This window comes from Papilio machaon, chromosome 9 (assembly GCF_912999745.1).
Source record: "Papilio machaon chromosome 9, ilPapMach1.1, whole genome shotgun sequence".
In the NCBI taxonomy this organism is placed as follows: domain Eukaryota; kingdom Metazoa; phylum Arthropoda; class Insecta; order Lepidoptera; family Papilionidae; genus Papilio; species Papilio machaon.
The window spans coordinates 2,813,186-2,837,877 of NC_059994.1; the positions used below are offsets into that span (position 1 = coordinate 2,813,186).

Consider the following 24,692-nt stretch of genomic DNA (forward strand, 5'->3'; position numbering starts at 1 on the left):
ATAATTTCGTTAAGGATTTGAATTGGAATCTGTTATAGACTTGAAGAGAATTTATATGGATTGTAGATTTCGTTTTGTCGTACGTTGCCTTAGAATGTTACATTGACATTCCAATTTGCGTTGTACAGTGTACTCGATGATGGAATTTACATTACGAAATATCATTGACCAATGTAATTTGAAAAGTAACAAGCCCGGACGTGTATTACGTAATAAATATAATTATCGATTTTGCATAAATCGTATTCCGGCCATTCAAACGCCTGTGGCTAAATCAAATTCTATAGAAAACAAAAATAAAAAACAAACAACTACTCATTAGTCAAGGCTATCATATAGCCGAATAGAGTATAATTGAACAAAAAAAAATTAAAGATCTGTTACCAAAGCAGCTTCAAAGATTATATCCATAAAGTTTCAGGTTGATGCTTTAAAGACAACTTATTTAGGTATTTTATAATTTTCATGAACAAACCATTTCTTAAAGCAATCATTATTTATCAGTGCAAATACCATAGTAAAAAAACGTCAACTTTGAAATGCCATTCCTAAGCTTGAATGCTTCGACTTCCATAGAACTACGGTACAGAAAAAAAACCGATAACAGATTTTATAGTAGAAAATATGTTATCGTTTTAATAATGTAGTTGTGACGAGAAAACATTGCTAACTATAACACAAAGCGTTCCATAGCGCTATACAAGATACAGAAAAAAAATCGATAATAGATAAATAATCGATCTAATATCGATACGTACGTGTTGTATCGATATATTGTAGATGCGAGCGTGACTTGTTTTGGAATGTGTTGAAGCACGTGCTATGAGTATTAACAGACAACATTATGTGACATCAGGCGAATGTTACGCTAAGCGGTTTACCGCAATGCCTAAGCGGCTTGGCTACTGTAAGCATTTTATTGTTTTAAAAAAAAATATGTATTGGGATTATGTATCTTACTGTATGAACCAAGATTTGTTTAATGGTTAGGTGAAGTTAGTTGATCAATGCCCTATTTTACTTTATAGAATTTTGTAGCATCAAAAATAATTAATTAATCGAACACCAAACGCCCATGTCAAAAATGTCCAATTATTACTTCACTTCTGACGTCTTAGTACCTTCCCCAAGTCCAAACCGTTTCTTTCCAAACATTGTCAATCGGTGACATAAGTAAATGCCGTTAAAAGTCCATTACTTAAACTAAGCCAATGCGAAACTAACAATTTACGTATTAACATTCTTGCGACATTTTAAGAATACGTAATGTTTCAAAGTATGGCGCCAAACACTTTAAACTGCGTGACTCACATGTGGTAATGCACTTTAACAGTTAATGTTATCACATTAGGGTGGGTTTCCACTGCTACAAAGAGATGATAATGTGTTCTTCTTTGAGAGTTTCTGTAGTATCAAAAAAAAAGATAAAACCTTTATTATTCTAAACAACCTTTTAAAACAAAATTGATCATTATATTAATTAGTAACTTACATGTAATTATATATAACTTCAAACTTTCGTGGTTTTTCCCGAACCGTAAGACCGTATTCCGTTTGAAACACCCGGTGTCTACAAAATCAACTGCAGCTGCGGCAGCTCGTATATAGGACAAACCAAGCGCACCATCACCAGTCGCATAAAGGAACATATACGAGCTGTTAAAAACAACGATCCTCAGAAGTCGGCAATAGCTGAACACCTTTTGGACCCCTCCACCAATCACTGGATTGAACTTCATAGTCCCCAGGTACTATCGACAGAACGCCACTACGTACCAAGATTGGTAAGAGAAGCGATTGAAATTGCTAAATGCAAAAATTTCAATCGCGAAGATGGGTTTAAATTGTCGAGTGCCTGGAATCCAGTGATCCAGTATTACAACAAGACTGGACAGCAACCGACTTCGAGTACGCGCACAAATGTGGACACAGTGAGTGTAGTTTGTCGACAAACAAAAATAACATCGAGTGCGGACTTAATGTGCAGTGAGAACGCGGACAGTGGTAGTGGTCGCCGAATCAGAAAGAAGGTAGACCGATACGGCTATCTTTAACATTTTTTACACTACCGCACAACACCAGTCAACCCGTGAACATGGCGCATGCAACTGTGCCGAAATATCGGGAGCTCAAACAGCCTAATCGTGGTAAGAATCCCGTTTCTTACGAACATTATATTACATGTAATTAATCCTTCAAATATAAAATGGTTATTAGGACGTTTAGCCATTTAATCACTGTCGTTGTTTATAGTAACAATAGTAAAACAAATATCTATTGAATTAACCAACTCTACAATACAAAAACATAACGCAATAATATTAAATACGATACGATATAAATAAACAGTATGACAATAGAAACAACCGAACAGTCATAACATTCATAAAGCTGGGACTACGGTGTAAACAATGCCGGAATGCACTGGTAGTGACGCTGACGGTGTGAAAGGCGGACAGATTCTGTCCACTGATAAAATTATAGATTCGTATTGGTACATGATTCAGTCAATGAGATATTATTGATGAGTATCTTTATTTATTTATGTTATACATTCTTGTATGGAAATATAAATAATCTGAAATACATCACAATTAATTTAGTAAATTGTGTAGTTCCCATAACAAGAATAATAAATTATTTAAGTCATAAAAAATCAAATTACATTCTATATACTTTATGGTAAAGACCCTTGCATCACGATGTTTTTCTTCGCTGTAAGAGCATCGGATAAATGTATATATGAAGTTTAAAAATCTGAGACGACATTGGCATATGGCGGGCATCGTATCCGAACCTTTAGAATACAAGTCCAGTACTTAACCACTGTGCCACAGCTACTCTTTAAACTAATACATGTACCGTTGCAATTAAACTGTATTAGAGGTTTACTCGTATTCCAAGACTTCCGACAGTGCAGTACAACCGCAAATCCGGCTCCGAACGTAACAAACAACGAGGAAGAGAATATTTGATCTCGACACACCCGACATTTATCTGATCTTACGCACCGGTTAGTGAAAAGCGTGTATCTTATAAGCTTCCTTTCTATTTAAACTAGGAAGTTATTAATCGCTTCATTTGACCGATAGGTTAAAATTAACTTCTATCAGACATAAGCAAGAGATTATCAACGGTATGGAGAAGGATTAATTATAGACCTAAGATAGATTTTAATTGATTTCCATATTCAGAAAACATCTTGTAGTTATTTACATGTTTCATAGTTTCAAAAAGGACGTTTGGAAAAGTTATATTATGATACGATTTCTAGTTTAGAGTCAAAAACTTCTAATGGATGATTCTAGAACAGTTCTTTATTTCAAAGAACAAAATTATCAAATTAAACTTACGTAAATGTGTCGTAGACGACCGTTACTGATACATACCTGAAAAATAAAGATTTAAATTAAAGTTATTGAGAACAAAAATAGGTGCATTGTCAATTTTTTTCTATAAATGAATAAAAAATTAAATAAAAAAAAACATGTTACAAAGAAACCCTGGCTACCAACACCAAAAGAGCAACACATTACAATAATAAACGAATAAACATTTTTTCTACATAGTAAGCATTGGTAAAAGAAAGTTTGAGATATACTAAACATTTAGTTATTAAGCCTAATGAGTATTATTTGTAAAATGCTTCAGGTAACTTGGCTAGATAAGGGTAGCCATTAGACACCGTTGCTGCCGCGGAGGCGGATTCGGCCGATACCGTGCCTTGCTTGAGGGAATTAGATTATTCGATTCGGGTATAACTTCGCCTGGATACTTTCATACTGTGTCTGAATAATACTCAACAATACTCATTAATACTCATACCAATTGTCAGTATACCAACGTCGAATATTTAGTTGAGCAAAAAAAATAGAAATTTGGCTAAATGAAATGGATGTTTAATATAATTACTGACTTTTAAAAATAATTATCATGCTATGACAAATTAGTAAAATTCCATAATCACTATATGAAGATGTTTTATAAGTTAATGTTAAAAAGGACAGAGAAAACTTAAAATCATCCATGACGTAACTAGACAAATAATAGATACTTAAAACAAAGAATGTACTCGCAACATATGAAACGTAATTTCATCAAACTTTCATTTTCTAAGCAAACGATCTGCGGTTGAGAGCGTCGGTGACTCAGGGGTTAAGCACTTGACTTGCAATCTGCAGGTCTTGGGCTCTAACCTCGACATCTACCAATGTGTTTTTCGATTTAATTATACATCTGTCGGACGTTCTTACGGTGCGAAAAAACATCGGGATGCAACCAGCCCCTAAAAATTCAAAGATATGTGTGAAGTCAACCAACCCGCACTGAGCCGGCATTGCTGACTATGGCCCCTGACTTAGGGTATGCTGCGAGCCCCTCAATGGAGACGTACTGTCATTTTAGCCATAGCTGAAAAGTTTCATCAACTCAATAACTTCAGACTGACCGAGGCCTATACTTTTTTCACCTTTTTGACTTAGAACATTCACGTTGACTTACAAACATTGCGACATTTTTTCCAATAGACATGACCAGAAACAGTCAAATCAAATAAGGTTGAAAGGCGGTGAAGATATAACATTCACAAGGAATACTTACGACTTCGCGACAAAATTATACATCATTATTTAAAGCAATAAGTCACGCCAAAACCATATAATTGTAAGTTATAATACAACGCGACTAAAATACAACTACAGTCAAAACCGTTTATAGCGACATCGGTTAGAACAACATACTGGTTAAATTGACCAAAATCAAAGGTCCTGGCTGAATGTTATATACATATCTTTCCTATTAATACCTGTCACCGGTTGTTACAACTATCGGTTTTTACGACTCAATATGAGTAGTCCCTTCGATGTCGTTATAACAGATTTTGACTGTAATATGTTAATAATAATACTATGTGTACTTGTTATTAACATTTCTAGCTCAAAATAAAACATGTTTGGTTAAAACTTTGTCTTGGTTAAAATGTTGTCAAATACTAATATCCCACTTTATATATTTCAAGTTATAAAATTTGATTTCTAATTTTAATCTTAAAAATCTGTGGCCAAAAAAGAGACATGTGTTAGGCGAAGATAATATTTTTACCTTGAAGAATGAACGTAAACTTACCTGTCTTTGGTTAAAAAGAAAAAAAAATATGTAACATCTGCCGCACTGACTAGTATGGGTAACATAAAAACACAATGTACAATGCGGACCGATAGATGACAAGAGCCTATAATATTAGATACATATCTGAGCTTGAAAGAGCTGAGATGATTTGAAAACCTGAGGTTAGTAAGATTTTGTCAAGTAACTTAAGACCTGTTTATGCTATGATCATAACTATTTATCTAATGTCTTATAAAAGTTGCGCTCTAAGAGACAACTGCCCACTTAAATATGTCAAATGTCCTTGATTTCGCTGAAGCATTAAAGATTGCGCCAAGACCCCTTTCACTTTTAACAGGTAGATTGGTGAACAATCAACATATAAATGATAAAAAACAACTTATTACAGGTCACTTATAGGCAATGTAATAATAGATTTTATTTTGTACATATTTTATAGCACTCATGGTAGTCAGCCTATTTACTATAAGTAAATAGAACACTGACCTACCGCAAGGATTGCCTCACTACCTACATTATCTTTTGTATTACTACGTACTTCAGTAAGTGTATGTAAAACGTCTAGTGCTATGCGAAACAAAAAAAGAAAACATAAATTGTCCAATTAGAAGAATCTCACTCATCTCATAAAGCAATTAACAGGCCGCTATGCAAACCGTAACGAATCTATTCAAACATTTGAATGTTAGGTATGCCTTTGTTTGGATGTCCCACGCATTGCATGTAACGGAACGTGGCGGTGATTACGCGCGAAAACGTGTTGATGCGACATTTATTCCGCACGTGAGAAAGTTTAACGCTTTATATGAGAATTTTACTAAAAGTGAGATTAATGCGCGCTTTGTATTGATACGATAACGCATGCGATTAACTAGTATATAATTTGACACGTTCAATTTGAAATCACGTAAAATGTAGATCAATAAAGATAACATAAAAAAGATAACATAAAACAATTAACTAGTATGGCCACAATCTTATTCAACAATTTTCGTAACAATGCCCTAACTAATCAAATTAGTTACTTACTATACTTCATGTTACCTTTGATTATAATCCTTCAACAAAATATTCAAATCGATAACCTAATCTAATGCGAAACAGAAAAATTCCGCCAAAAATCAGAATCAATGTGACTTATTTTTTACATAACAAAACGTAACGCTTTTTACGCCTTAGAATCCCAGTATTTACAAGATTATAGTGGCGATGGCCGAACGTGTATTTAATGCGGCTTACGTGGGAGAATAGTGCAAACGGGACATGTGAACAACATTGTAACCGCAAGCTATTGTGAACATCTTATCGGTAGCATCGCTATCTCAAATCTTAATATCTCAGTTTCGTAAAGGTTTATAATTAAAGGTACTAATAAGTTTAACGCTAGTTACGTAGTTTTAATGAAATTTTTTATGTTGAAGAAACTTTAAAAATTCAAAGTTGTATGAAAATAAAACTCATCTTAAATAAGTAACATTGAAATGTAGTAAAAACAGAATAGATAAATCAAAATCAACGACAGAACACAATGTCATTAAGTGGTTATTAAAGGAGCCACTTAGTGTAGATTTAGTATGATAAATTCACATTTAACTAGTAGTGGTAGTAATCATCTTTACTTTTGATATTTACTTATATTAACAATACAAATAGATGTCGTAAAGTTAAGGTTCAATCAGTCGATTTGTAATGATGTTAAGTAAAGGAAATAGGCGGCGAGATATAAAGAAGGGAAGACCGGTTTTCCCATCAATTTTCCATATTTGGTCTAAAAGCTGCATCTCAGTAGTAAACAAGTCGCTGTTATATTGAACTACAATTACCGGTCTAGTTATATACCTACTTTACACAATGACGTTTATATATAGTAAGTCGCTCATATGATATTATGCGCTTTATGACTGGTATGGTAGCAATTTAGATTTTGGATAAGTAATTCAGCGACCAGCGGTTCGAGACAATGTTACCATCGCTAGTAGAATCGACAAAATGTGTAATTTATAGGAAAAATACGTGTCATATCAAAAGTTATTGTCACTTTCATATATTTTTGACTTTTCGATTAGCGACTTCGCTTATCGAATGTTGTGTGTAGCCTCCGAGTGAATGTCACGTTCAGTCATATTTCGTTACAAGAGATAGATAAACGTACTGAAAACACGACAGATATATTTAAAGACATGTATTAGACACTTACATAGCCGAAGAAACATCCATAATACATTTCATATTTATGCTTGTTTTTACATTACTAATTTCACTTCTATCGAGAGTCCGGTATTGCACGCGATTCGAACAGATTTTTCTTCGAAACAATGACTTTTCTATATGTAGTATCACAACAATAGAAACATCGATTAACAATAAATAATACAACTTAATTTGATTGTGAGTTGAAATATATGACAATTTTTTTATAATACCTTAATCCATCAGACTCCTTAGAAAATCAACAAAGCGATTTACTAATAACACGGTCGGATGCACAAAAACAAGAACTTACAACGACCATTTGCTTGGAGCAAAAAAAAAAACCCTAATGATCAAGTCCAGAGATCGCCTGTGAGTGGGAGTTAAGAAAAAAGGGACGAAGAATCCAAGGCAATTGCTTAGAATCAAGTCAACCAACTTATTATAAAACCATCTACGTCCGGAAAGGATGACGCATATGTGAAGGATTAATTATTATTAATTAAAATGTGTCTATTAAATTCTATGTAAAATGTACGCTTATCCTTTAAGGTCGAGGTGTCGGCGAGTGTACACCGCAGAGAGGTGGGGCGGTGCTCGGTGGACGAGTAGTGGACGACAGTGCGTTAACCTTTATCATACCAATTTGCAATAATTAACAAAAAATCAGATGTCTGTAGGTTAACTCAAATGAAACAAACTCATACAATAATCACTTTGTGCACCTCAAACTTACGCCTTTTAAACGTAAAAATAAAAAGTTATCTTATAAAGACATTAGCTAACTAAAAAAGGTAAATCAAGACAAAATTATTCAAATTTCCCACGCCTACATTCCACTACCTTTACAAAAAACTTCGGTCCATAGCCGGCAGTCATCCGAAGCGACCGCGCAATAATGATAGGGATCTCTACAATTATTTTAGAATTAAAGTTTACATCACGAGTGGGCGCGGTTAGTCGTGAAAGCATCTGAGATGATGTCACCTCTTGATCATTTAGCAGCTGGCGAACTTAGTAGATCATGACTTGCACGACTTTTGGCTTGCTGGCCTTGATATAAGCATAAATTTCCACTTCGCACGACATTTGCAATACTAGGAATCTTTAGTATTCTGTTAAATAAATATATATAAATTAGATTGAAAGATTAAATTATAAAAAAATGTTACGCAAATATAAAAAAGCGATATAATTAATTGACCTTTACCAAGATATTATAAAAGTTTTTACTTCTACGACTTACTTCTAAGTAGGTGTAGATATTAAATTTGCAAAAGGCAATTTCTAAAATAATCATATCATCTTCATACTGGTTTTCCGTGAGATCTTAATATGCTTATCCACGAAAGTTACTCTTTTTATAAAACTCTTACATGTCTCTGTACTATTTTTATTAGTTACTTAGAACAAAACAATTGTAAGTTTTCAATTCTGCGAAGCAAATAATAAGCAAGTAGGTGTACCCGTGTGCACAGATGTTCTCGAACATTCCTCACATGTAATTGACTCATGCAAAATATGTCTGAACAACTCGAATCGGCGAAAACGCAATCAAGCTAATTGGTCGAAATCATCTCGGGTACGATAGCGGTTTGACAAGTTTGTCGTAACCCGGTCGCCCCGATCATTATAAGACAAAAACAAATTCTCTCACGATGACCAAATTAAACTTGACACAACAACGCTTATACAAAAGATATTAAGCTATTTTAACACATTTCACTTACAGACTTGCATATTTATCATCTAAAGATTGCAGTAAATTTTAAATGAACTATTCATCAAAACTTTTCTTTGAGAAACTTTCAAAGTCTGAACATAAAATGAAGAGAAAACATAAAAAAAATCATTAAAAAACATTTTTTTTCTAAGAATAGAGACAAAAAAATCATAAAATGCTTTCATTTATATATGTGATCGCAAATAAATTTGAAATGCAAAATTTGTCAAATCGTTGGAGCAATTTGGAGCTTTTCATTAGTACCTATAATTAAAGTAATGAAAAAAACCAATCCATCAACCTATTTATTATCATCATCTGTCCATAGTTTCCTAGACACAAAAGGGTCGAAAACGTGTATCTCGTTTCACAGCTGCTATCACAAAAACTTCAAGCTCAAAAAAAAATCCAAAGCTTGTACGTGTTTTACTGTGCGTTTAACAAACAAAAGCGATTTGCTCTGGTGTTCGGACGAGTTGAGGTGTGACACGGAAAGGATAGGAAAGGGAAAGGGAGAGAGGGGGTCCGACACGGTGCATAGCTGCAATCAAAAGAGCCGCAAAACCTTGTGGCCAGGAAGGGACAGTTGAAACGTTTTTTTCAATGAAAGGTGTATAGTAAAATCTGGTACAATTTGTACAGCTTGTAAACGCTATGAAATGAATGTGTTATTCCAAGCATTTTTCTTTGAGATTAAACATTTTTTATATGCTTTTTAACATTCTGTCTGTATATAAACACAAAAATAAAACCTTCCTAATTTAAGGAATGTTCAATAAAGTTAATAACCTTATTATTGCCTCTATTTTTTGTCATAAAAATAATATACTGTTTTTTTTTTTTATTTCGAATCAGTAAATTTAAAACGTTAAAAATTTACGGCAATATGAACATTGAAAAAGTTAACATAGCGATCTGACAAACAAAAATCGTGAGTTTAAGATAAACATGCGATAGATTAACCAGGAAGGTTTTGTTTTACAACAATAAAAGTAGTACAAGTACAGGAATCGAGCATTTTCGAGATACGTGACGATAAGATAATGGGCTCTAACAACTATTCCTATAAACGAAGTGTTTGGAAAAGATTTATTTTATTGTATTATGAATTTTATCACGTTCAAAAGATGTCTAATTGTTATCTGATGTTGATTAGTTACACGAGATAAGTCAAAATATAATAATAAGCAGTGTATGTTAATTAAAAAAGTTAAAACGAGGCATATTTTCTGTAAGATGACATCTAAAGTTTGATTACTATAAGGATTAATAATACTAAATCTACACTAAAACAGGTCCCCTTAGTAACGGATTAACAACAATAACAGTGGCATAACGTATAAGTTATAAGTAGCATTTATAATTTATTTATGAATTTATAAGAAAGGGCTAGAACTCGAATGTGAATTGGAGATGAAGCGATAAATATAATAAGCAGAGGTGTAAAACCTTTTATATTGCCTCCGTCTATACTTCGGCAGACAAAAAATCAATAGAATTCAAAATTAAAATGTATTAGGTTATACTTCTACAGAGATTACTGTTATTTCTCATTGATTCCAAGGTAGCAATGCATTATTTTTTTCATCGTACAAAAACACATCAATATCGACCATAAGATTTATTATGAAAAATGTCAGATATGTTAAATATGATATAAGTTAAAAAAAAAACATTCACAGTCGTATGTCAGGTGTCGCCTTGCAGACGTCAATGTCATTTTTTCCTCAACAAATCGTAAAAGCTTTATTGACGCTTGACAAGATCAAATCCCACGCTTCGAAAGTTGAGATTTTATTATGTCTAGAAATTCCCCATTTTATTTTTGGACCAACGACACTATGACGTTACGTTCCCGTCCATTGAGCTGTAAAATGAACGCTGTTTCACGACGACAATTGTTAATTGATTTCGACGTTATACTCCGGTGAATATAAAAGTATAATTGAGATGTTCCGTTACGAAAGACACCTGCAAATCACGTTATTTCTCTTGCCTTTGTTTCCCTGATTATAACACATTTAAATGACAAACATAATTATTAACTTTAATAATGAAATATGAAGTAAACGTTTATTTAAAAAAATATACAAGATGTACCTACATATATCGATTCTCATATTGAAATAGAATTTAATTTTGATTCCCAACTTTTTCACCGGACTATTTTAATATAAACGACAAATCATCTTTACTAACTAAATGTAAATACACAAAAATCCTACTAAGATTCAAAATATGAAAAACAAGACGATATATTTACAACATATAACTAAAACATTATTATTATATACAAAGTATGTTAACTAATATGTAAGTTTCGCGTAACTTATTACAAACAGGGCGTCATTCAATAAATTGTTTTAGTCATTGACAACTCGTTGATGTCTTTTCTATGACGGCAAAGATGAAACATTTTAGTTTAATCTTGATTAATTTATATCAAACATTTTGAGTTTGACAGTGATGACTTACTTTCCCTTGCATAAAGTAATTATCTTATGATGAACAATCCATTTATTTTGCCTGTAGGCTTGTCTTTGTAGAGCATTGATGCCGCAATAACATGTAAATCTGAATTATTAGTAATGCAAAAAGTTGTTGAACGAGAAATTTTATACTTTATAACATTTCAATTAATCTTTGTACTTCTTAATTGTTATAATTTTAGTGTACTTTACCAATAACTTCACTTATAGTATAGTCTTATATTTATTTTATACTAGGAAAAAATACGGAAATGTTCTAATAAGTAGATAAAAGCCTTTGTAAGTAACTTAAAAACGTTTAGTAGAGAAAATGTTACTCATTAAAGAACTAACACTAACATTAATTGTTTTATGGCTGAAATGACTTACAACTCTGTCATAACTTAAGTACGTACTTTGAGTAACTTAGAACAACCTGTAGACAAGATATAATAGCGTCATAAATGTTCATAGTGTTAAGACAAAACACGACGCAACAAAACACAATCGCATGGCGTTCATAATCATAGTTTCCGATCAACATTGTTATCTTAGTGTTTTTGTAACAAACTTTATGATAGTTTCACACGAGGGCAGAACAGTTAAGCTGAGTAGTACTGTGCATTACTGCTATTCCTTAAACGCTTAACGCCTAAACCAAACAGTACATTTTTGACGATTAGTGTGTGTTCAAACAAAAGTACTACTTTCTTACTGCTCTACCTGAATGCTGTGCCCTCGTTTATAAATAGCATAACTAACAAACAATCCTAGAACAAAAACACAGCTATGGTTGTAAAGAATTTTCACACGTCTGCGGTTAAGAATGTTTGAGCTTGCTTAACAATTAAACGTTACTTAGTAGTATGCTAGTACTAAAGCTAAAGAGGATGAGTATTTATGGATGGCGCCTATAAAAAACAACGACCTGATGTAATTTTGTGGTGACTTAGCCATTGAAAGAAAATTCTATTTTCCATACATTTCTCTGTATTATTAGTAAAATGCAAAATAGTCAAAATAAAGGGAGGTCTGTGAATTCATTTCTAAAATGTACATATATATTTCGCTTTGTGAAAACGAAACCACGAAATACGCCTTTTAAACTGCGAATAAAAAAACATATACTGGTAAAAATTATAACTTTCACTACTTAATAAATTATAAAATGTCAATAATAATCAATAATAGTTACTCTAAATTATTTTTTTATGCCGAAAGGAGTAAAAAATACAATAGTTTTAAAATCCTTTGTTAATAATGTCGTGCTAAAGTTACGAAAGAAAATCTTACAAAAGATTCAGTATTTTAATAGAAATCTCTATTTCTATTGATACTCAACACCGAAGGTTTTTGTATAAGCAATAACATGTACAAAAAACCAAACGATTACTAATAAGGCACTTTCACAACTTTAATTAGGACTATGGGTCAAAAATTATTATCTGAAAGGAGATGTATAATGGATAGTCTCCACTATAATAATACTTGTATTGCAACAATATTGTTATCCCTTTCATTCCTTGTTAAAAACAGGGACAACTATAGTTCTTATGCATGTGTGTTACGACAGTTAAAATTTACACTTAAACATACATAAAACGATATTATACACCATTAATTATATCAACATATTTAATATTCTATTTAACGATTACGAGTATATTACGATACTATCATATTCCCATCATTAAAAATCATTTACAAGCAAAACATATATCCGTTAAATCAAGTGGTTCATTATACTCATCTAATCATTTTTAACTTACCGTTATTTACCAATTAACATAAATTTGCATACATCATTATCAATTCCCTATCAAACTTGTTCAACGAGTTAGGATGGTACAGGTTATCTTATTTAGTTCAGTAGAAATAGTAAAAGTCACTAAAGTTTGTAGACATAAAACACATTTTTTGAATATACATGCATCAGTTTCATTTTACTTGTATAGGTCTACAAAAATAATTATATCTTTTTTAAGTAATTTTATCAATTTATATCATAAGATGGCCAACGAGCAAGCGGTCTGAATACGCCTACATAGCGAAGTGATCGTTCCCCACAGTCAACCTCAATTGCAGATGCGTTGCCTACCTTTCATCGACAGAGTTGCTGCCGCACAGAAAGTGGACATGTCCCCTTCCTATGCATCCCCTCGACCGTCAAATTAACATCCCCTTGCCATCCCTACTTATAAGAAAGAAAATAAGGCCATAAACAAATTATAATTAGTAATAAATTTAATAATAACACCTAAATCTTTGCTATATTTTAAATTCCATGTTGCCAGTCTCATTAGATTTCTACGTAAAAGTTAGTTACTAAAAGGAAGTAAAGAAAGGGAAGCAAACGTACCCTTCTATTTAGATAAACATTACGGAAACTTTGCTTTAGGCGTGAATTTCTGCCTGGCGATATCAAAATAAAAAAAAATAAGCAGACAACCCGTAATCCAGACACATAATTTGAGATTAGTAAATTCAATGAAATATCAAAAGCTCGCTACTTTACTTAATAACAGTCCTTAAAATCTAAGCATTTAAACCTAACAATATCCTGAGGATTTTAAAAGCACGTCTAATGATGTACCTTTGCCTTTCCCCAGTGAAGAGCCCAGTCCCTTACAGTTGATATCCAGCTAATACTACTGTAACAATAATTCTTTGACAGTAACTGATATCGCATATCAAACAAAGATACGAAGTAAAAGTATGTCCAACGCCACTTAACGTCCTCGCTTGGTGTTGAGGCCGACAACTATCTCGGCTGACATTCCATCCTGAGCAAGATAATTTGAACTTAAATAACAAGCCTCATATGTTTTTATATACATGAATCACACAATTCTAGTAATGTAGCACTTACTTTTACAAATAATATTAAATGCTATACTGTGACAATTTTAGATGCAATTTATTTAAAAAAAATGGCACTAGAATGCGCAGAGATAAAAGGAACTTTTGACATTATGTAGCAAATATATTACTTATTATAAATTATGGAAGAAATTATATTATAATAATACAAATTTTATTTTACATGGTAAGCTCAATGAAAATCATTGTATACTTGCTTTATTGATATTTTAGTAGTTTAATATTGTGAGAATTATTTTATCGCACCATTTCAATTTAATGATGTGACACCAATCCTATAAATTTTATATCAAAACATTCAAACAATTCAACGAAAAATGAACCCTCAGCACGAACCAATAAAATAACAAACACCTTATCAACAATAAAAGACATTTAATTGACGGTTCTAGATAAAACATCATTTCATAACCGTTGACGAGTGCGCACAGAAACTCGCCTATTATATCCCTATAAGTCGAAAATAATTTATCCCAGAACAGATCTATACATCGCGATCGAAACATCGCCAGTGGCCAAGCTTTTAAGGTGGTCACGAGAACACGCGAGCATGTTACAAACTTGATTTATCACCTTTAATAATATTAAATATCAACAATGATCTCGAAATATTCTACAATAATGTAATCCCTTATTAATTTTATCTTTGCCCGCGCAAGTTTCTTGTTGGGCAGGCATAGGAAAAGGATCTAAGTTTTGCACGTTCTCTCGATTTCACAGCGGTCTTGCATCTGCGCTAACATTCTTGATAAATACGTCTTTAAAAAGTGGTTTATTTGATGTATTAGATCCGCAAAAAATTTAGTAACCAATAGAAAAGTTAGATAGTCACTATTATAATTAAATCATAGTGTAAAACTGTTATGTTGACGAAGAAACTAAACGTAATAATCTCGATGGCTTACGGAGTATCCAGTTTGTAGCGCCATAACGTAAGTAAATAGCAAAACACAATGCTTAGAAGTCGTGCCAAGTTTAAATTCAAAAGCGCACCACTATTCGCCTCGCCGTAATTTTGAATTGGTAATTCTATCAGATGGAATTAAACAGCCACTGTTTGGGATCAGACTGCACTTTAGTGCATGTCGGAAATGTGATCTCGTAGAATTTTGCGAAAGTCGACAAATATATTTCAAATATATTTGCGTTTAAAATATACCGAGGATTTCAAATTTTAACTTTAACTTCAAATCAGACGAGCGAAACATTCACACGATTGTAATCGACACGCCTCTGTGCTACTTAGGATTGAAAGCTTAGATTAAAGACAAATACCTGCTCAACCAAGGGGTCTTGTCGATCTTATGCCTCATTATCGTAATTTTACAAGCTACTGCGCAGCACAAAACTAATTTGAAACTTAATATATTTACTCCTATATTTCTCAGTCTCAAAATGTAAATGTAATGTAAGGAACGTATATCCTACTTTTTTCAGAGTGAGAATGAGAGATAAAAACATTTATTTATTTTTATTATTAAGGTAGCAAACGAGATACAGTCACTTGAATTCGCAAAATCCACAACCGCGATTGTAGATGCTTTTCCTACCTTTAATCGACTGAGAAGGGGAAGCACAGAAAGATAATATTTATATTCTCTATATATCCTCCGTAAATCCACTTCCACCTCCCATCATTAGCTCATAAGAAAAAAGTGGGAAGAGAAAGGAGCAAATAAGTCATTCGGTAACTAAGTTAATCAGACAAAACGGGGAATTGCTTACACTTCACACCGACTTGGTTCTGTGTGGTCGTGGTATTTCACGGGTCGCCCCAACCTATTAGTGCATAAATGTTATTGTTGCTGGCGCCTACTTTTACTCACAGTAGCAAGAGAATAATCTTACGACTGTTACCATACCAGATATTAGTAACAGACGGCCCATTGCTTTACCTAGTCAGAAAAGTGTGATTTTGATAAATTTTCTGGTAATTCAGAGGTAATGAGAACAATATCGTCGACATACTGTTTAATAATTCGCTTAAGGTATCCCATATCAGAACTGTCACGGACGGAATATCGTCTGTTACCCCGTTCGTGCCTGCATAGTGCATACTAAATAAACGTACGATGGTAATATTATCGGTGAAGGAATACAAAAGAATTGGCACGAGTACAAATATGTCAATGATGGATCTTACGAACATTACTCGTAGATGAGTGACATTTGCGTATTTCTTTTCTTAACCTAAAATACGATACAAAAACATACAAATTTACTTTTAATCAAAATTTACTGTTTTCATAAAGTTTGTACAGGAAAAACGGTGTTGGTAAAATATATTAATATATCCACTGAAGTGTTTAAACTACGCCGGATTAGCATAATTCGATTCCCCCATCCCTTACTTAACGAATGTCTAGACACAAAGAGGGTTACTTCCCTTTTATTGAAGGTACCTGCATGATACGTGCGAAATATTGCGAAATTTCAGGTTACAACAAGACTTTTTTTTCAATTTCTCATTAATAAAACATGGTACGTTAAATTGATGGGAATATTAACAATATGACATATTCCATAATGTAGATGTTATAAGTTAGTATTTTGATTATATTACGATTTAAAAAAAACTACAAAGGGTACAGTAAAAGACAGTCTCCAGAATTAACATAAATCAGCGTATATTAAAATTGCAATTAAATTGATAGCAAAATCGTCGGTTGCATCTCAATTGCGACACAAAAACTACGCACGAATCGATATAATAGGACTTCAATTTCGTACAAAACGTCTCACCTTGGACGAAAGTAGAACGCATTGAGCATGCAGCGGTCGTGATTTAGTACTAATCATCCAATTTGTCATCCAGAGAACGTGGCCCCTGTACAAAATAAGCACACGTTTGTGACTGCGACTCCTTTATGCTCGGACAAAGACCACATTACATAAATACAGCCCTTGAAGCATACAAAAGACACGAGCCTTACAATCCGTGAAAGGCTAAAGTTTTAGATCCGTATCAGATATTATTTATTACATAAATTATTCGCATTGTCACAATACCTCGCTACTGCGGTGCATATTTATCTGACAGTTACATTTCACGTACCACAATGTGCATTACAAAATATGTATAGACAACGAATTAAATTTGCTACTGTCAAACTGTCAAGGTAATTCAGCAGTAGGTTACTATGGCATGTTTTCAACTTTTATCAAGTGGTCGAAATCTTATCATAGCAAAATATAGTGAAACAAGGTTATCTGGACCGGTAAAGGTGGCGCTGCTATCGCGGTGAGTTCTGTCACAAAATATGTTAAAGTTAGATAGACATAGAAAACATCACGTAAGATAAAACATAAGACTGCTACAGGACAACAAGGATCTTCTGACACTAAGACTTATTCAGGTGGGCGCTAGTGTGCTGATATAATTCAGTTTGACTTATGTCCATCGGTTTAAATAACTTTTTCGGTCTAAACGAACCTGTTAGAATTTAAGTCTTATTAACAATTGTTCAATAGCCTTAAGATATTCGATTCTGTAGAAATCTCAATAATACTGACAAAAAATCTCTGTAGACATCATGGCCATGTGAATATTTAATTTATGAATCAATAAAAAATAGGCATAACATTTATAAATGTCATTATCGAGCACACATTGTCATTGAATGTGGTAATAATTTGCATTGCTAATGTCTGGTATACAGAGCAAGGACATGTGAACAATACTGTGACAAGATGTTGATTGTCTTGACACAGGTGGGATGCGTGAAACTTGATATAAATAGACTATTAAGTATTTAAAAGATATTATTACAATGAGTCCATAAAATATTATACGTCCTAAATTCGTGAAAAACTGCAAGCATACAAATGACAATCAATAGTTGTGTTAAAGTTAAAAATTAAGAAAACCGAGAGCAACGTAATAGGCCGTTAAAACACAGATTAAAAAATATCTTTGTTAGGACGCGTCAGTAAAATTATGTCAGAATCTTCAGGGTTTAATGATAAGAATACTTAACATTCTTTCATTTGTTTCTCTAATTTTGTTTTAAAAGAATTATAAATGCGAATGTTTAGATGGATGGATATTTGTTTGAAGTTATCTCCAGAACGGATTAACGGATCTCGATTAAATTTGGCATAGATGTAGATCATAGTCTGGAAGAACACACAGGCTACTTATTATATTATTTTCAATTCCGCATGGACGATGTCGCGGGCGACAGCTAGTTCAATATAAAACCTTGAAAGTAAAGCCATACAACTCCCAAACAAAATAGACAAGTACAGTGTCAAAGTAATTCTATGAAATTCAAGGTTGATTTCGCCGCTGCGAATCGATTATATTCGCAAAAATCAAGTAAGTAATATAAACAAATAACAAAGATACCTTACTCTTCTCTCAAGCTAAGAAATAAAAAAATAATATTACGTACAATGATAATTTTAAAGATTTTTTTTATTCTATGTAAGCAAGAACAAACGTAGGGATAAAAGAACAATCATTGTCGACTAAATACATTAATTGAATCAAATATTTTAGAAGGAAATTCCACTATCGTCTTAAATTGAAAACGTATATCAAAACTAAACATCAAAGTTTTTTTCTACTTCTTTACTCGACCTAATTACTCAACCTGTGCAGGACGCTAATGCGAGCCTAATTGACAAGCACAGGGACCTGACAGGTTTTATTAGTTAACTTATATCAAGGAGATTATGTCAACATTTTTGACATTTCCAAGCCAAGAATTACCTTTTTAAAGCAATTATATGCCGAGATATGGTAATTACGGAGATGAAGAATTACGTAGTTACAATGTATCTTTGTTAAATACTTTGTAATATGATAATCTATTCATTACCTACCCAACAGTATATTTTAACAATAGAATGCCAATATTTATCATATAAGAAAAAACTTACAATATATACATCTATATATATATATAAAAGAAAATCGTGTTAGTTACACTATTTATATGAGTTATAAATAGTGTAACGATTCGGATCGGTCGAACTGATTTAGCTGAAAACTGATGGGGAGGTAGCTTAGAACTAGGAGACGGACATAGGAACGTTTTTATGTTGTGTGCATTTTTTTTATTCCGCGCGGACGGAGTCGCGGGTAAAAGCTAATATTATATATATTTTGCTAGCAAAAATAATAAATATTCTCGTACACTTATAGTAACATAATACAAAATGTTATTTACTAATACCTACTTCCGTTTAAAAATGCATACGCATGTAAAAAGTTCCGATTGACCGATACCACGATAAGTTTAGTACAGATCTACAGATATTGCGGCGATGAAAATCAAGGATAAGTAATTAGCTAAAAAAAATATTGGTCAGATAGGTATTGCTCAAACCATTGGATCGACCACATTTTTATTGGTCCAAATCAAGAATTATAAACCTCCTTTTGTGCATTAAAAATTCACATTTTCAAGTTAGACCAGTTTTATTTAACATAGTGAGGTTTGGAATAATAAAATCATTCAGAATTTCGATTTCAGAAAAACGTTTTAGAACCTTTCAATTTTAATTTACCTTACAAGAATATTTAATTGAATATGTATTCAAGCCAAAAAAAAAAGTAAAATGGAATATAACAAAAGAAATATATGGAAGCTAAAATTATAATAAAACAGGTAGACAAAACTACTTACATGTATAAATAGATCCTTTAAACAGTCCACCTGTTCCCCGTGTGGGTACACAGAAGCTTTAACGCGTCCGTGGAATGCGACACCTGAGATCACTAAACACAGTGCCAACACACCTTTATCACCAGTTATATGCGAACAACGGTTCCACAAATGCAACACAATTTTATAATAAACTCAATTCAAATGTCACCAAAAAACTTTTAAACGAAAAAAGTTCGCGCGTTTATCGTAAAAACAGCCGCAAGAACAGTACCCGAACGAACGGCGAACGTAACCAAACTGACGTGTGCGGGACGCAGAGGAGAGGTGGAGGGACAGGGGGCGAGAACAGCACAGACTACAAACGCACTAGTAGCGCCGCCACACCTGTCCGCGTACGGCCAACAACTGCAAACAGCCAATGAGGCGAATGAACATTTCGTTTCTCAGGTGACGCGACACAATGCAAAGCTTAGCCGTAATCTGCAGATCCTGGGTTCAAATCCCGCCATGTAAGAATGCGTTTTTTGATTTACATATGCACATTTTCTTACATAGAAAGAAAATACCGTGATGCAACTGGTATATATCTGGGTAGAAATTCAAAAGTATGTGTGAAGTCAACTTACACTGCACTGGACCAGAATGGTTGACTTGGGCCATCCCTTCATCCTTCTCCCCATCCCTAACCTAGGGTAGGCTCCGAGCCCTTCAGTAGGGACGTACAAGTGAGCTCATGATGATTTTTCTACAAATTGAACAAACTTTAAATCTTAATGCCTGTCTATATCCAGTAGGGGTAATCGCTGTGGTCCTGGATCATTTGTTTTTCGACTACTAAACTAAATCAATCCTTTCTTTACTTTCAAGGTGGAGTACGTTTCGTATAATGGAGGAAGAAAGGTGGACTATCACACTTCAAAACATAAACTTAATTCTATACTTATCGCTGGACTTCCCATATATTCATGAGAAATGTAGCAATTAGGTAGAAATTATGTAAAATAATTAAATAATTTCTTTATATGTTTTTGTATTTATGACTACCTTTTTCCGCGACTTCGTTCACACAGAAATTAAAAAAAAACTTACTAAATAACCTATACATATGTTCTTTCAGGCAGTGATCTACATCAAAATCTATGAAGCTGGTCCTGAGATACCTTATAACAAACATGCATCCATCCATCTATCCAAACTTTCGCACTTATAATATTAATAAGGTTTTGTATTCATAATATTTTTTTTTAAATGGGATTTAACTGGGGATATACCTTATACCTCCATGTTTATTATTTATTAATACACATTGTTCTACATTTTATATAGTACCAACATTTTTATTTCGTAATTTAATACTTACGACCGTCACACATAAGTTTAGACAGAGATTATAGTTTTTCATTTTATGCGGTGACACATCTCTTGCTACTTCGTACTTCGTGTAGTCATAAAATAAGATATAAATAAAACTAAAATCAATTTTAATATAATTTATTTATAATACAACGTGCCCACGTGAATAAAGTTTTATTGTGTAATATTGCTTTATTTGGTAATAGAGGAAAACTGAAATATATATTTTTTTTTAGAAAATATTGCGTTCCTACATTTAAATTACAAGAGTACGGCACATACTATGTTACAAAATGTACAGGATTAATAGTCTAACCGTGGGTTACTGAGACTAAAATCTCCATGTAAAATATATTGCTTTCAAAGATTACGACAAGGATAACGATATGTTTTATACAGAGATTTTGATATTATCAGAAATCCACAGTAATAGTAGTAATTATTCTAATATCACTTTATTTAATGATATAAACAGTGGAGATGCGACGCGATAGCGCTGATGAGGAGCAAAACTTCTGGAACAGCTGGAAAAATAAAAACATTACATTTTTATAAAAGACAAGTTAGAGTAGACATTATTAGTTGATTCGTGTCTTAAAATCAAGTCTAATTTTAATATAGATGTATATCTGCGGGGCTTAAGGCTTTTTACTAGTTATTTAGCATAATTTTGTCAATTTTCCAAGCTACAAGTACATCTAAAATCTACCTCTTTTTCGTTAACAAGATAGGTAAGTAATTAACATAACGCAGTTCAAAATTTTAACCTCTGATCCCTTGCAGTAAGACCCCAGTAGTAGCAGTGATACGTATTAATCATTTAACATTACTTGAACGATGTTAGCTACGATTTATAAAAAAAAATCTTACTTGCAGGAACCGAAGCTTTATCATGCAATGGAGCTCGATACTCGTCGGTGACTTCTAGGAATTGATACATTGCTTTGAAGCCAGTTCCGTCGAGTCTGTCGTTGGAGCGAAAGGTGACCTTGAAGAAGTTCCTATCGGACTCGACGTGGAATTCTTTCATCTGACCGCAGTAGCGCCCAAACCTGCTGTCTTCTGTCATGTAGTTCGAGAACTCAACGTAGTCGCTACCCGATACGGCTTCGCATCTGGAACGTGAAGATTTTTTATTTTAATTTATCGAATGAATCCAGAAGAGAATCTAGAATTGAATCAAGAAGAGAGTATAAGAAGATTTTGAATTTGTTACGTGAACCATATTGCCAACAACCGCGGTAAAATTACAAGCACTTTTTTAAAGTATCATAAATTATATGTATAACTACGCAATTACTTAGGTACTTATTTATAATTTTGACACTTATTACTAAATAAAGCGGTTGTACATAAGTGGTAAAAGTTAATATACTATTGATAAATAGTGTAAACTAGCTTTTGCGCGGCGTAAAAAAAACTGAATTACTAGTCTCTATGTTCTCTATGTGTATCTATGGCCAATTTCCATCCATCCATCCATCTAAACTTTCGCATTTATGATATTTGTAAAATTAAGAAAAATAAAAGTTTTTCTGCATAAAATGACTTACGGTAAAACACCTTCGACGCCGAAATTCGTGAAATAGAGATGCACCTTCTCAGTTTGACCTCCGTGAAAGAAATACGTGCATTCAGTATCACGAGGGTACGGTCCGGGCCAGTTCGGCGACGCGAAAGTGCCGTTATGACTTTCTGTACTATTGTACACGAAAGCGCAAGGAAATTCCTTCAACTGTCTGCCAGTCGTGATCCCGAAATCTGAAAGTAAAATCGGTAAATATGTTTAGACTGCTATTTCTACTAAACTCTTAAATCCGATGAGTATTCCACATAGATCTTGATAAGCATTGATAAGCAAATATCTAATAATTTATAAAATATATTATAAATTATTAGATATTAGTTAATCAAATTATGTACATGACATACACATCATCCAGGTAAGCGTTACATATTGAATGTGGGCACTGTGGCCGCTTCGGTGTTTAAATATTCACTGTTCATTTCCGAACTAATTAGATCGTTGCTGACAAAGCACTCGGATGTTACTAAATTAAATAGACATATAGGGAATAGTCTATTTCGAATAGAGAATGGATAACTTGGACAGCTCCATGTATACATGTAGAACGTATGTTTTCACTTCGAAAACGTGTCATAGAATTTTAATTTTTGGTATTTTCTCTTTGAGCACCATCTTAACATTTATTATACATTCAAATACTTACTTTCTACGAACGAATACGATATTTTAAAACCCCTTGAGTGCCTTGACGATTGCGTCCCGCGAAATTCCAGCATCAATTTAGGCCCATTGGACATAACAGGCTTGGGCAAATCCGTTCCACAGAATGCCTCCACCTTTTCTAATCGGCCATCAACGTTGACGAATGCTTGGAGTGAATCCACATTTGCACAACTGAAAAAGCAAATAACAAATCATTTAAACTAGGCAGTGATCTGGAACCACAGAAACCTTAAAAGCATTAACTCACACAACATATCAAATGGTACGGCTAAAATTTAGATTACAATATTAATTTATTAACGGTACTCCAATCCTTCCTACGCTTTTATCTAATTAAATCGAATCTTTTAAGAATGACTATAAAAGATGTTGACATGAAACTTACTCCAATGATCCATCCGCTGGTTTATGCAAGTAGAAGTCATGAAATATCAACCTAACCCTTTCCTTTCCTCTTCCTAAGAATTCATAGTGACAATGTGTGTTAGGTGGATATGCCAGGGGGTAGTGCGGCGATGTAAGAGTTCCATGTTTGGAACCGTCGCTGCTAAACTCCTGATGACACGAAGATGCTAAAAGTAATTAAATAAAATCCATTAGAACAATTTAATGTTATAACATTAACAATGGATTAAATTGTTTCATTGTTCCGTGTTCTACTAAACATAGGGTCTTATATTATCAAAAATTGAGTTTTTTCCTGTTCGTTAAGAAGAATAATGTCTGTAAACATACATAAGTCTATATTAAGTTGAATACGTAACTTGTGAAGTAAAGAGTGCGCATGCTTGAAAATTACGTCAATGCCTCGCAGTAAAGCGTTTGTTGGCTTCATTTTATGTAGGGGAAAAGTGATCTGCTAAATTAAAGGAATACTAGCGTATTAGCTAACGCTAATATGCATGTGCTTAAATTTAGTTCTAAAATAAGCGTGTTTAGTTCGAATTTATAATTTTAATTTTGTTAAAAAGACGAAAAAGAAATCTTAATCAGTCAAGTTTATATTCTGTTTTGAGGCGACATTATACGCCACGAAACTGCCATAGATTTTGTACTCTGTGTATGAAGATGTTGTCATTGTCAAG

At 33.2% G+C, this 24,692-nt stretch overlaps 2 protein-coding genes across 2 annotated transcripts in view; both read right to left on the bottom strand.

Annotated features, from left to right (window-relative positions):
- The window catches only part of LOC106718627 (cadherin-99C), a 107,046-nt gene extending 86,668 nt beyond the window's left edge, over positions 1-20,378 (bottom strand). The window contains exon 1 of the mRNA XM_045679221.1: positions 20,022-20,378. The gene's annotated coding sequence lies outside the window, so the exon portion shown is untranslated. The remainder of the gene's footprint in view (positions 1-20,021) is intronic.
- Positions 20,379-21,714: 1,336 nt separating this feature from the next.
- Positions 21,715-24,692, bottom strand: part of LOC106718772 (suppressor of lurcher protein 1) — a 245,727-nt gene continuing 242,749 nt past the window's right edge. The window contains exons 11-15 of the mRNA XM_014512942.2: positions 23,993-24,179; positions 23,588-23,778; positions 22,910-23,117; positions 22,227-22,471; positions 21,715-21,880 (exon numbers count right to left, since the gene is read on the bottom strand). Coding sequence (XP_014368428.2) covers positions 21,816-21,880; positions 22,227-22,471; positions 22,910-23,117; positions 23,588-23,778; positions 23,993-24,179 — 896 coding nt within the window. The 3' untranslated portion in view covers positions 21,715-21,815. The remainder of the gene's footprint in view (positions 21,881-22,226; positions 22,472-22,909; positions 23,118-23,587; positions 23,779-23,992; positions 24,180-24,692) is intronic.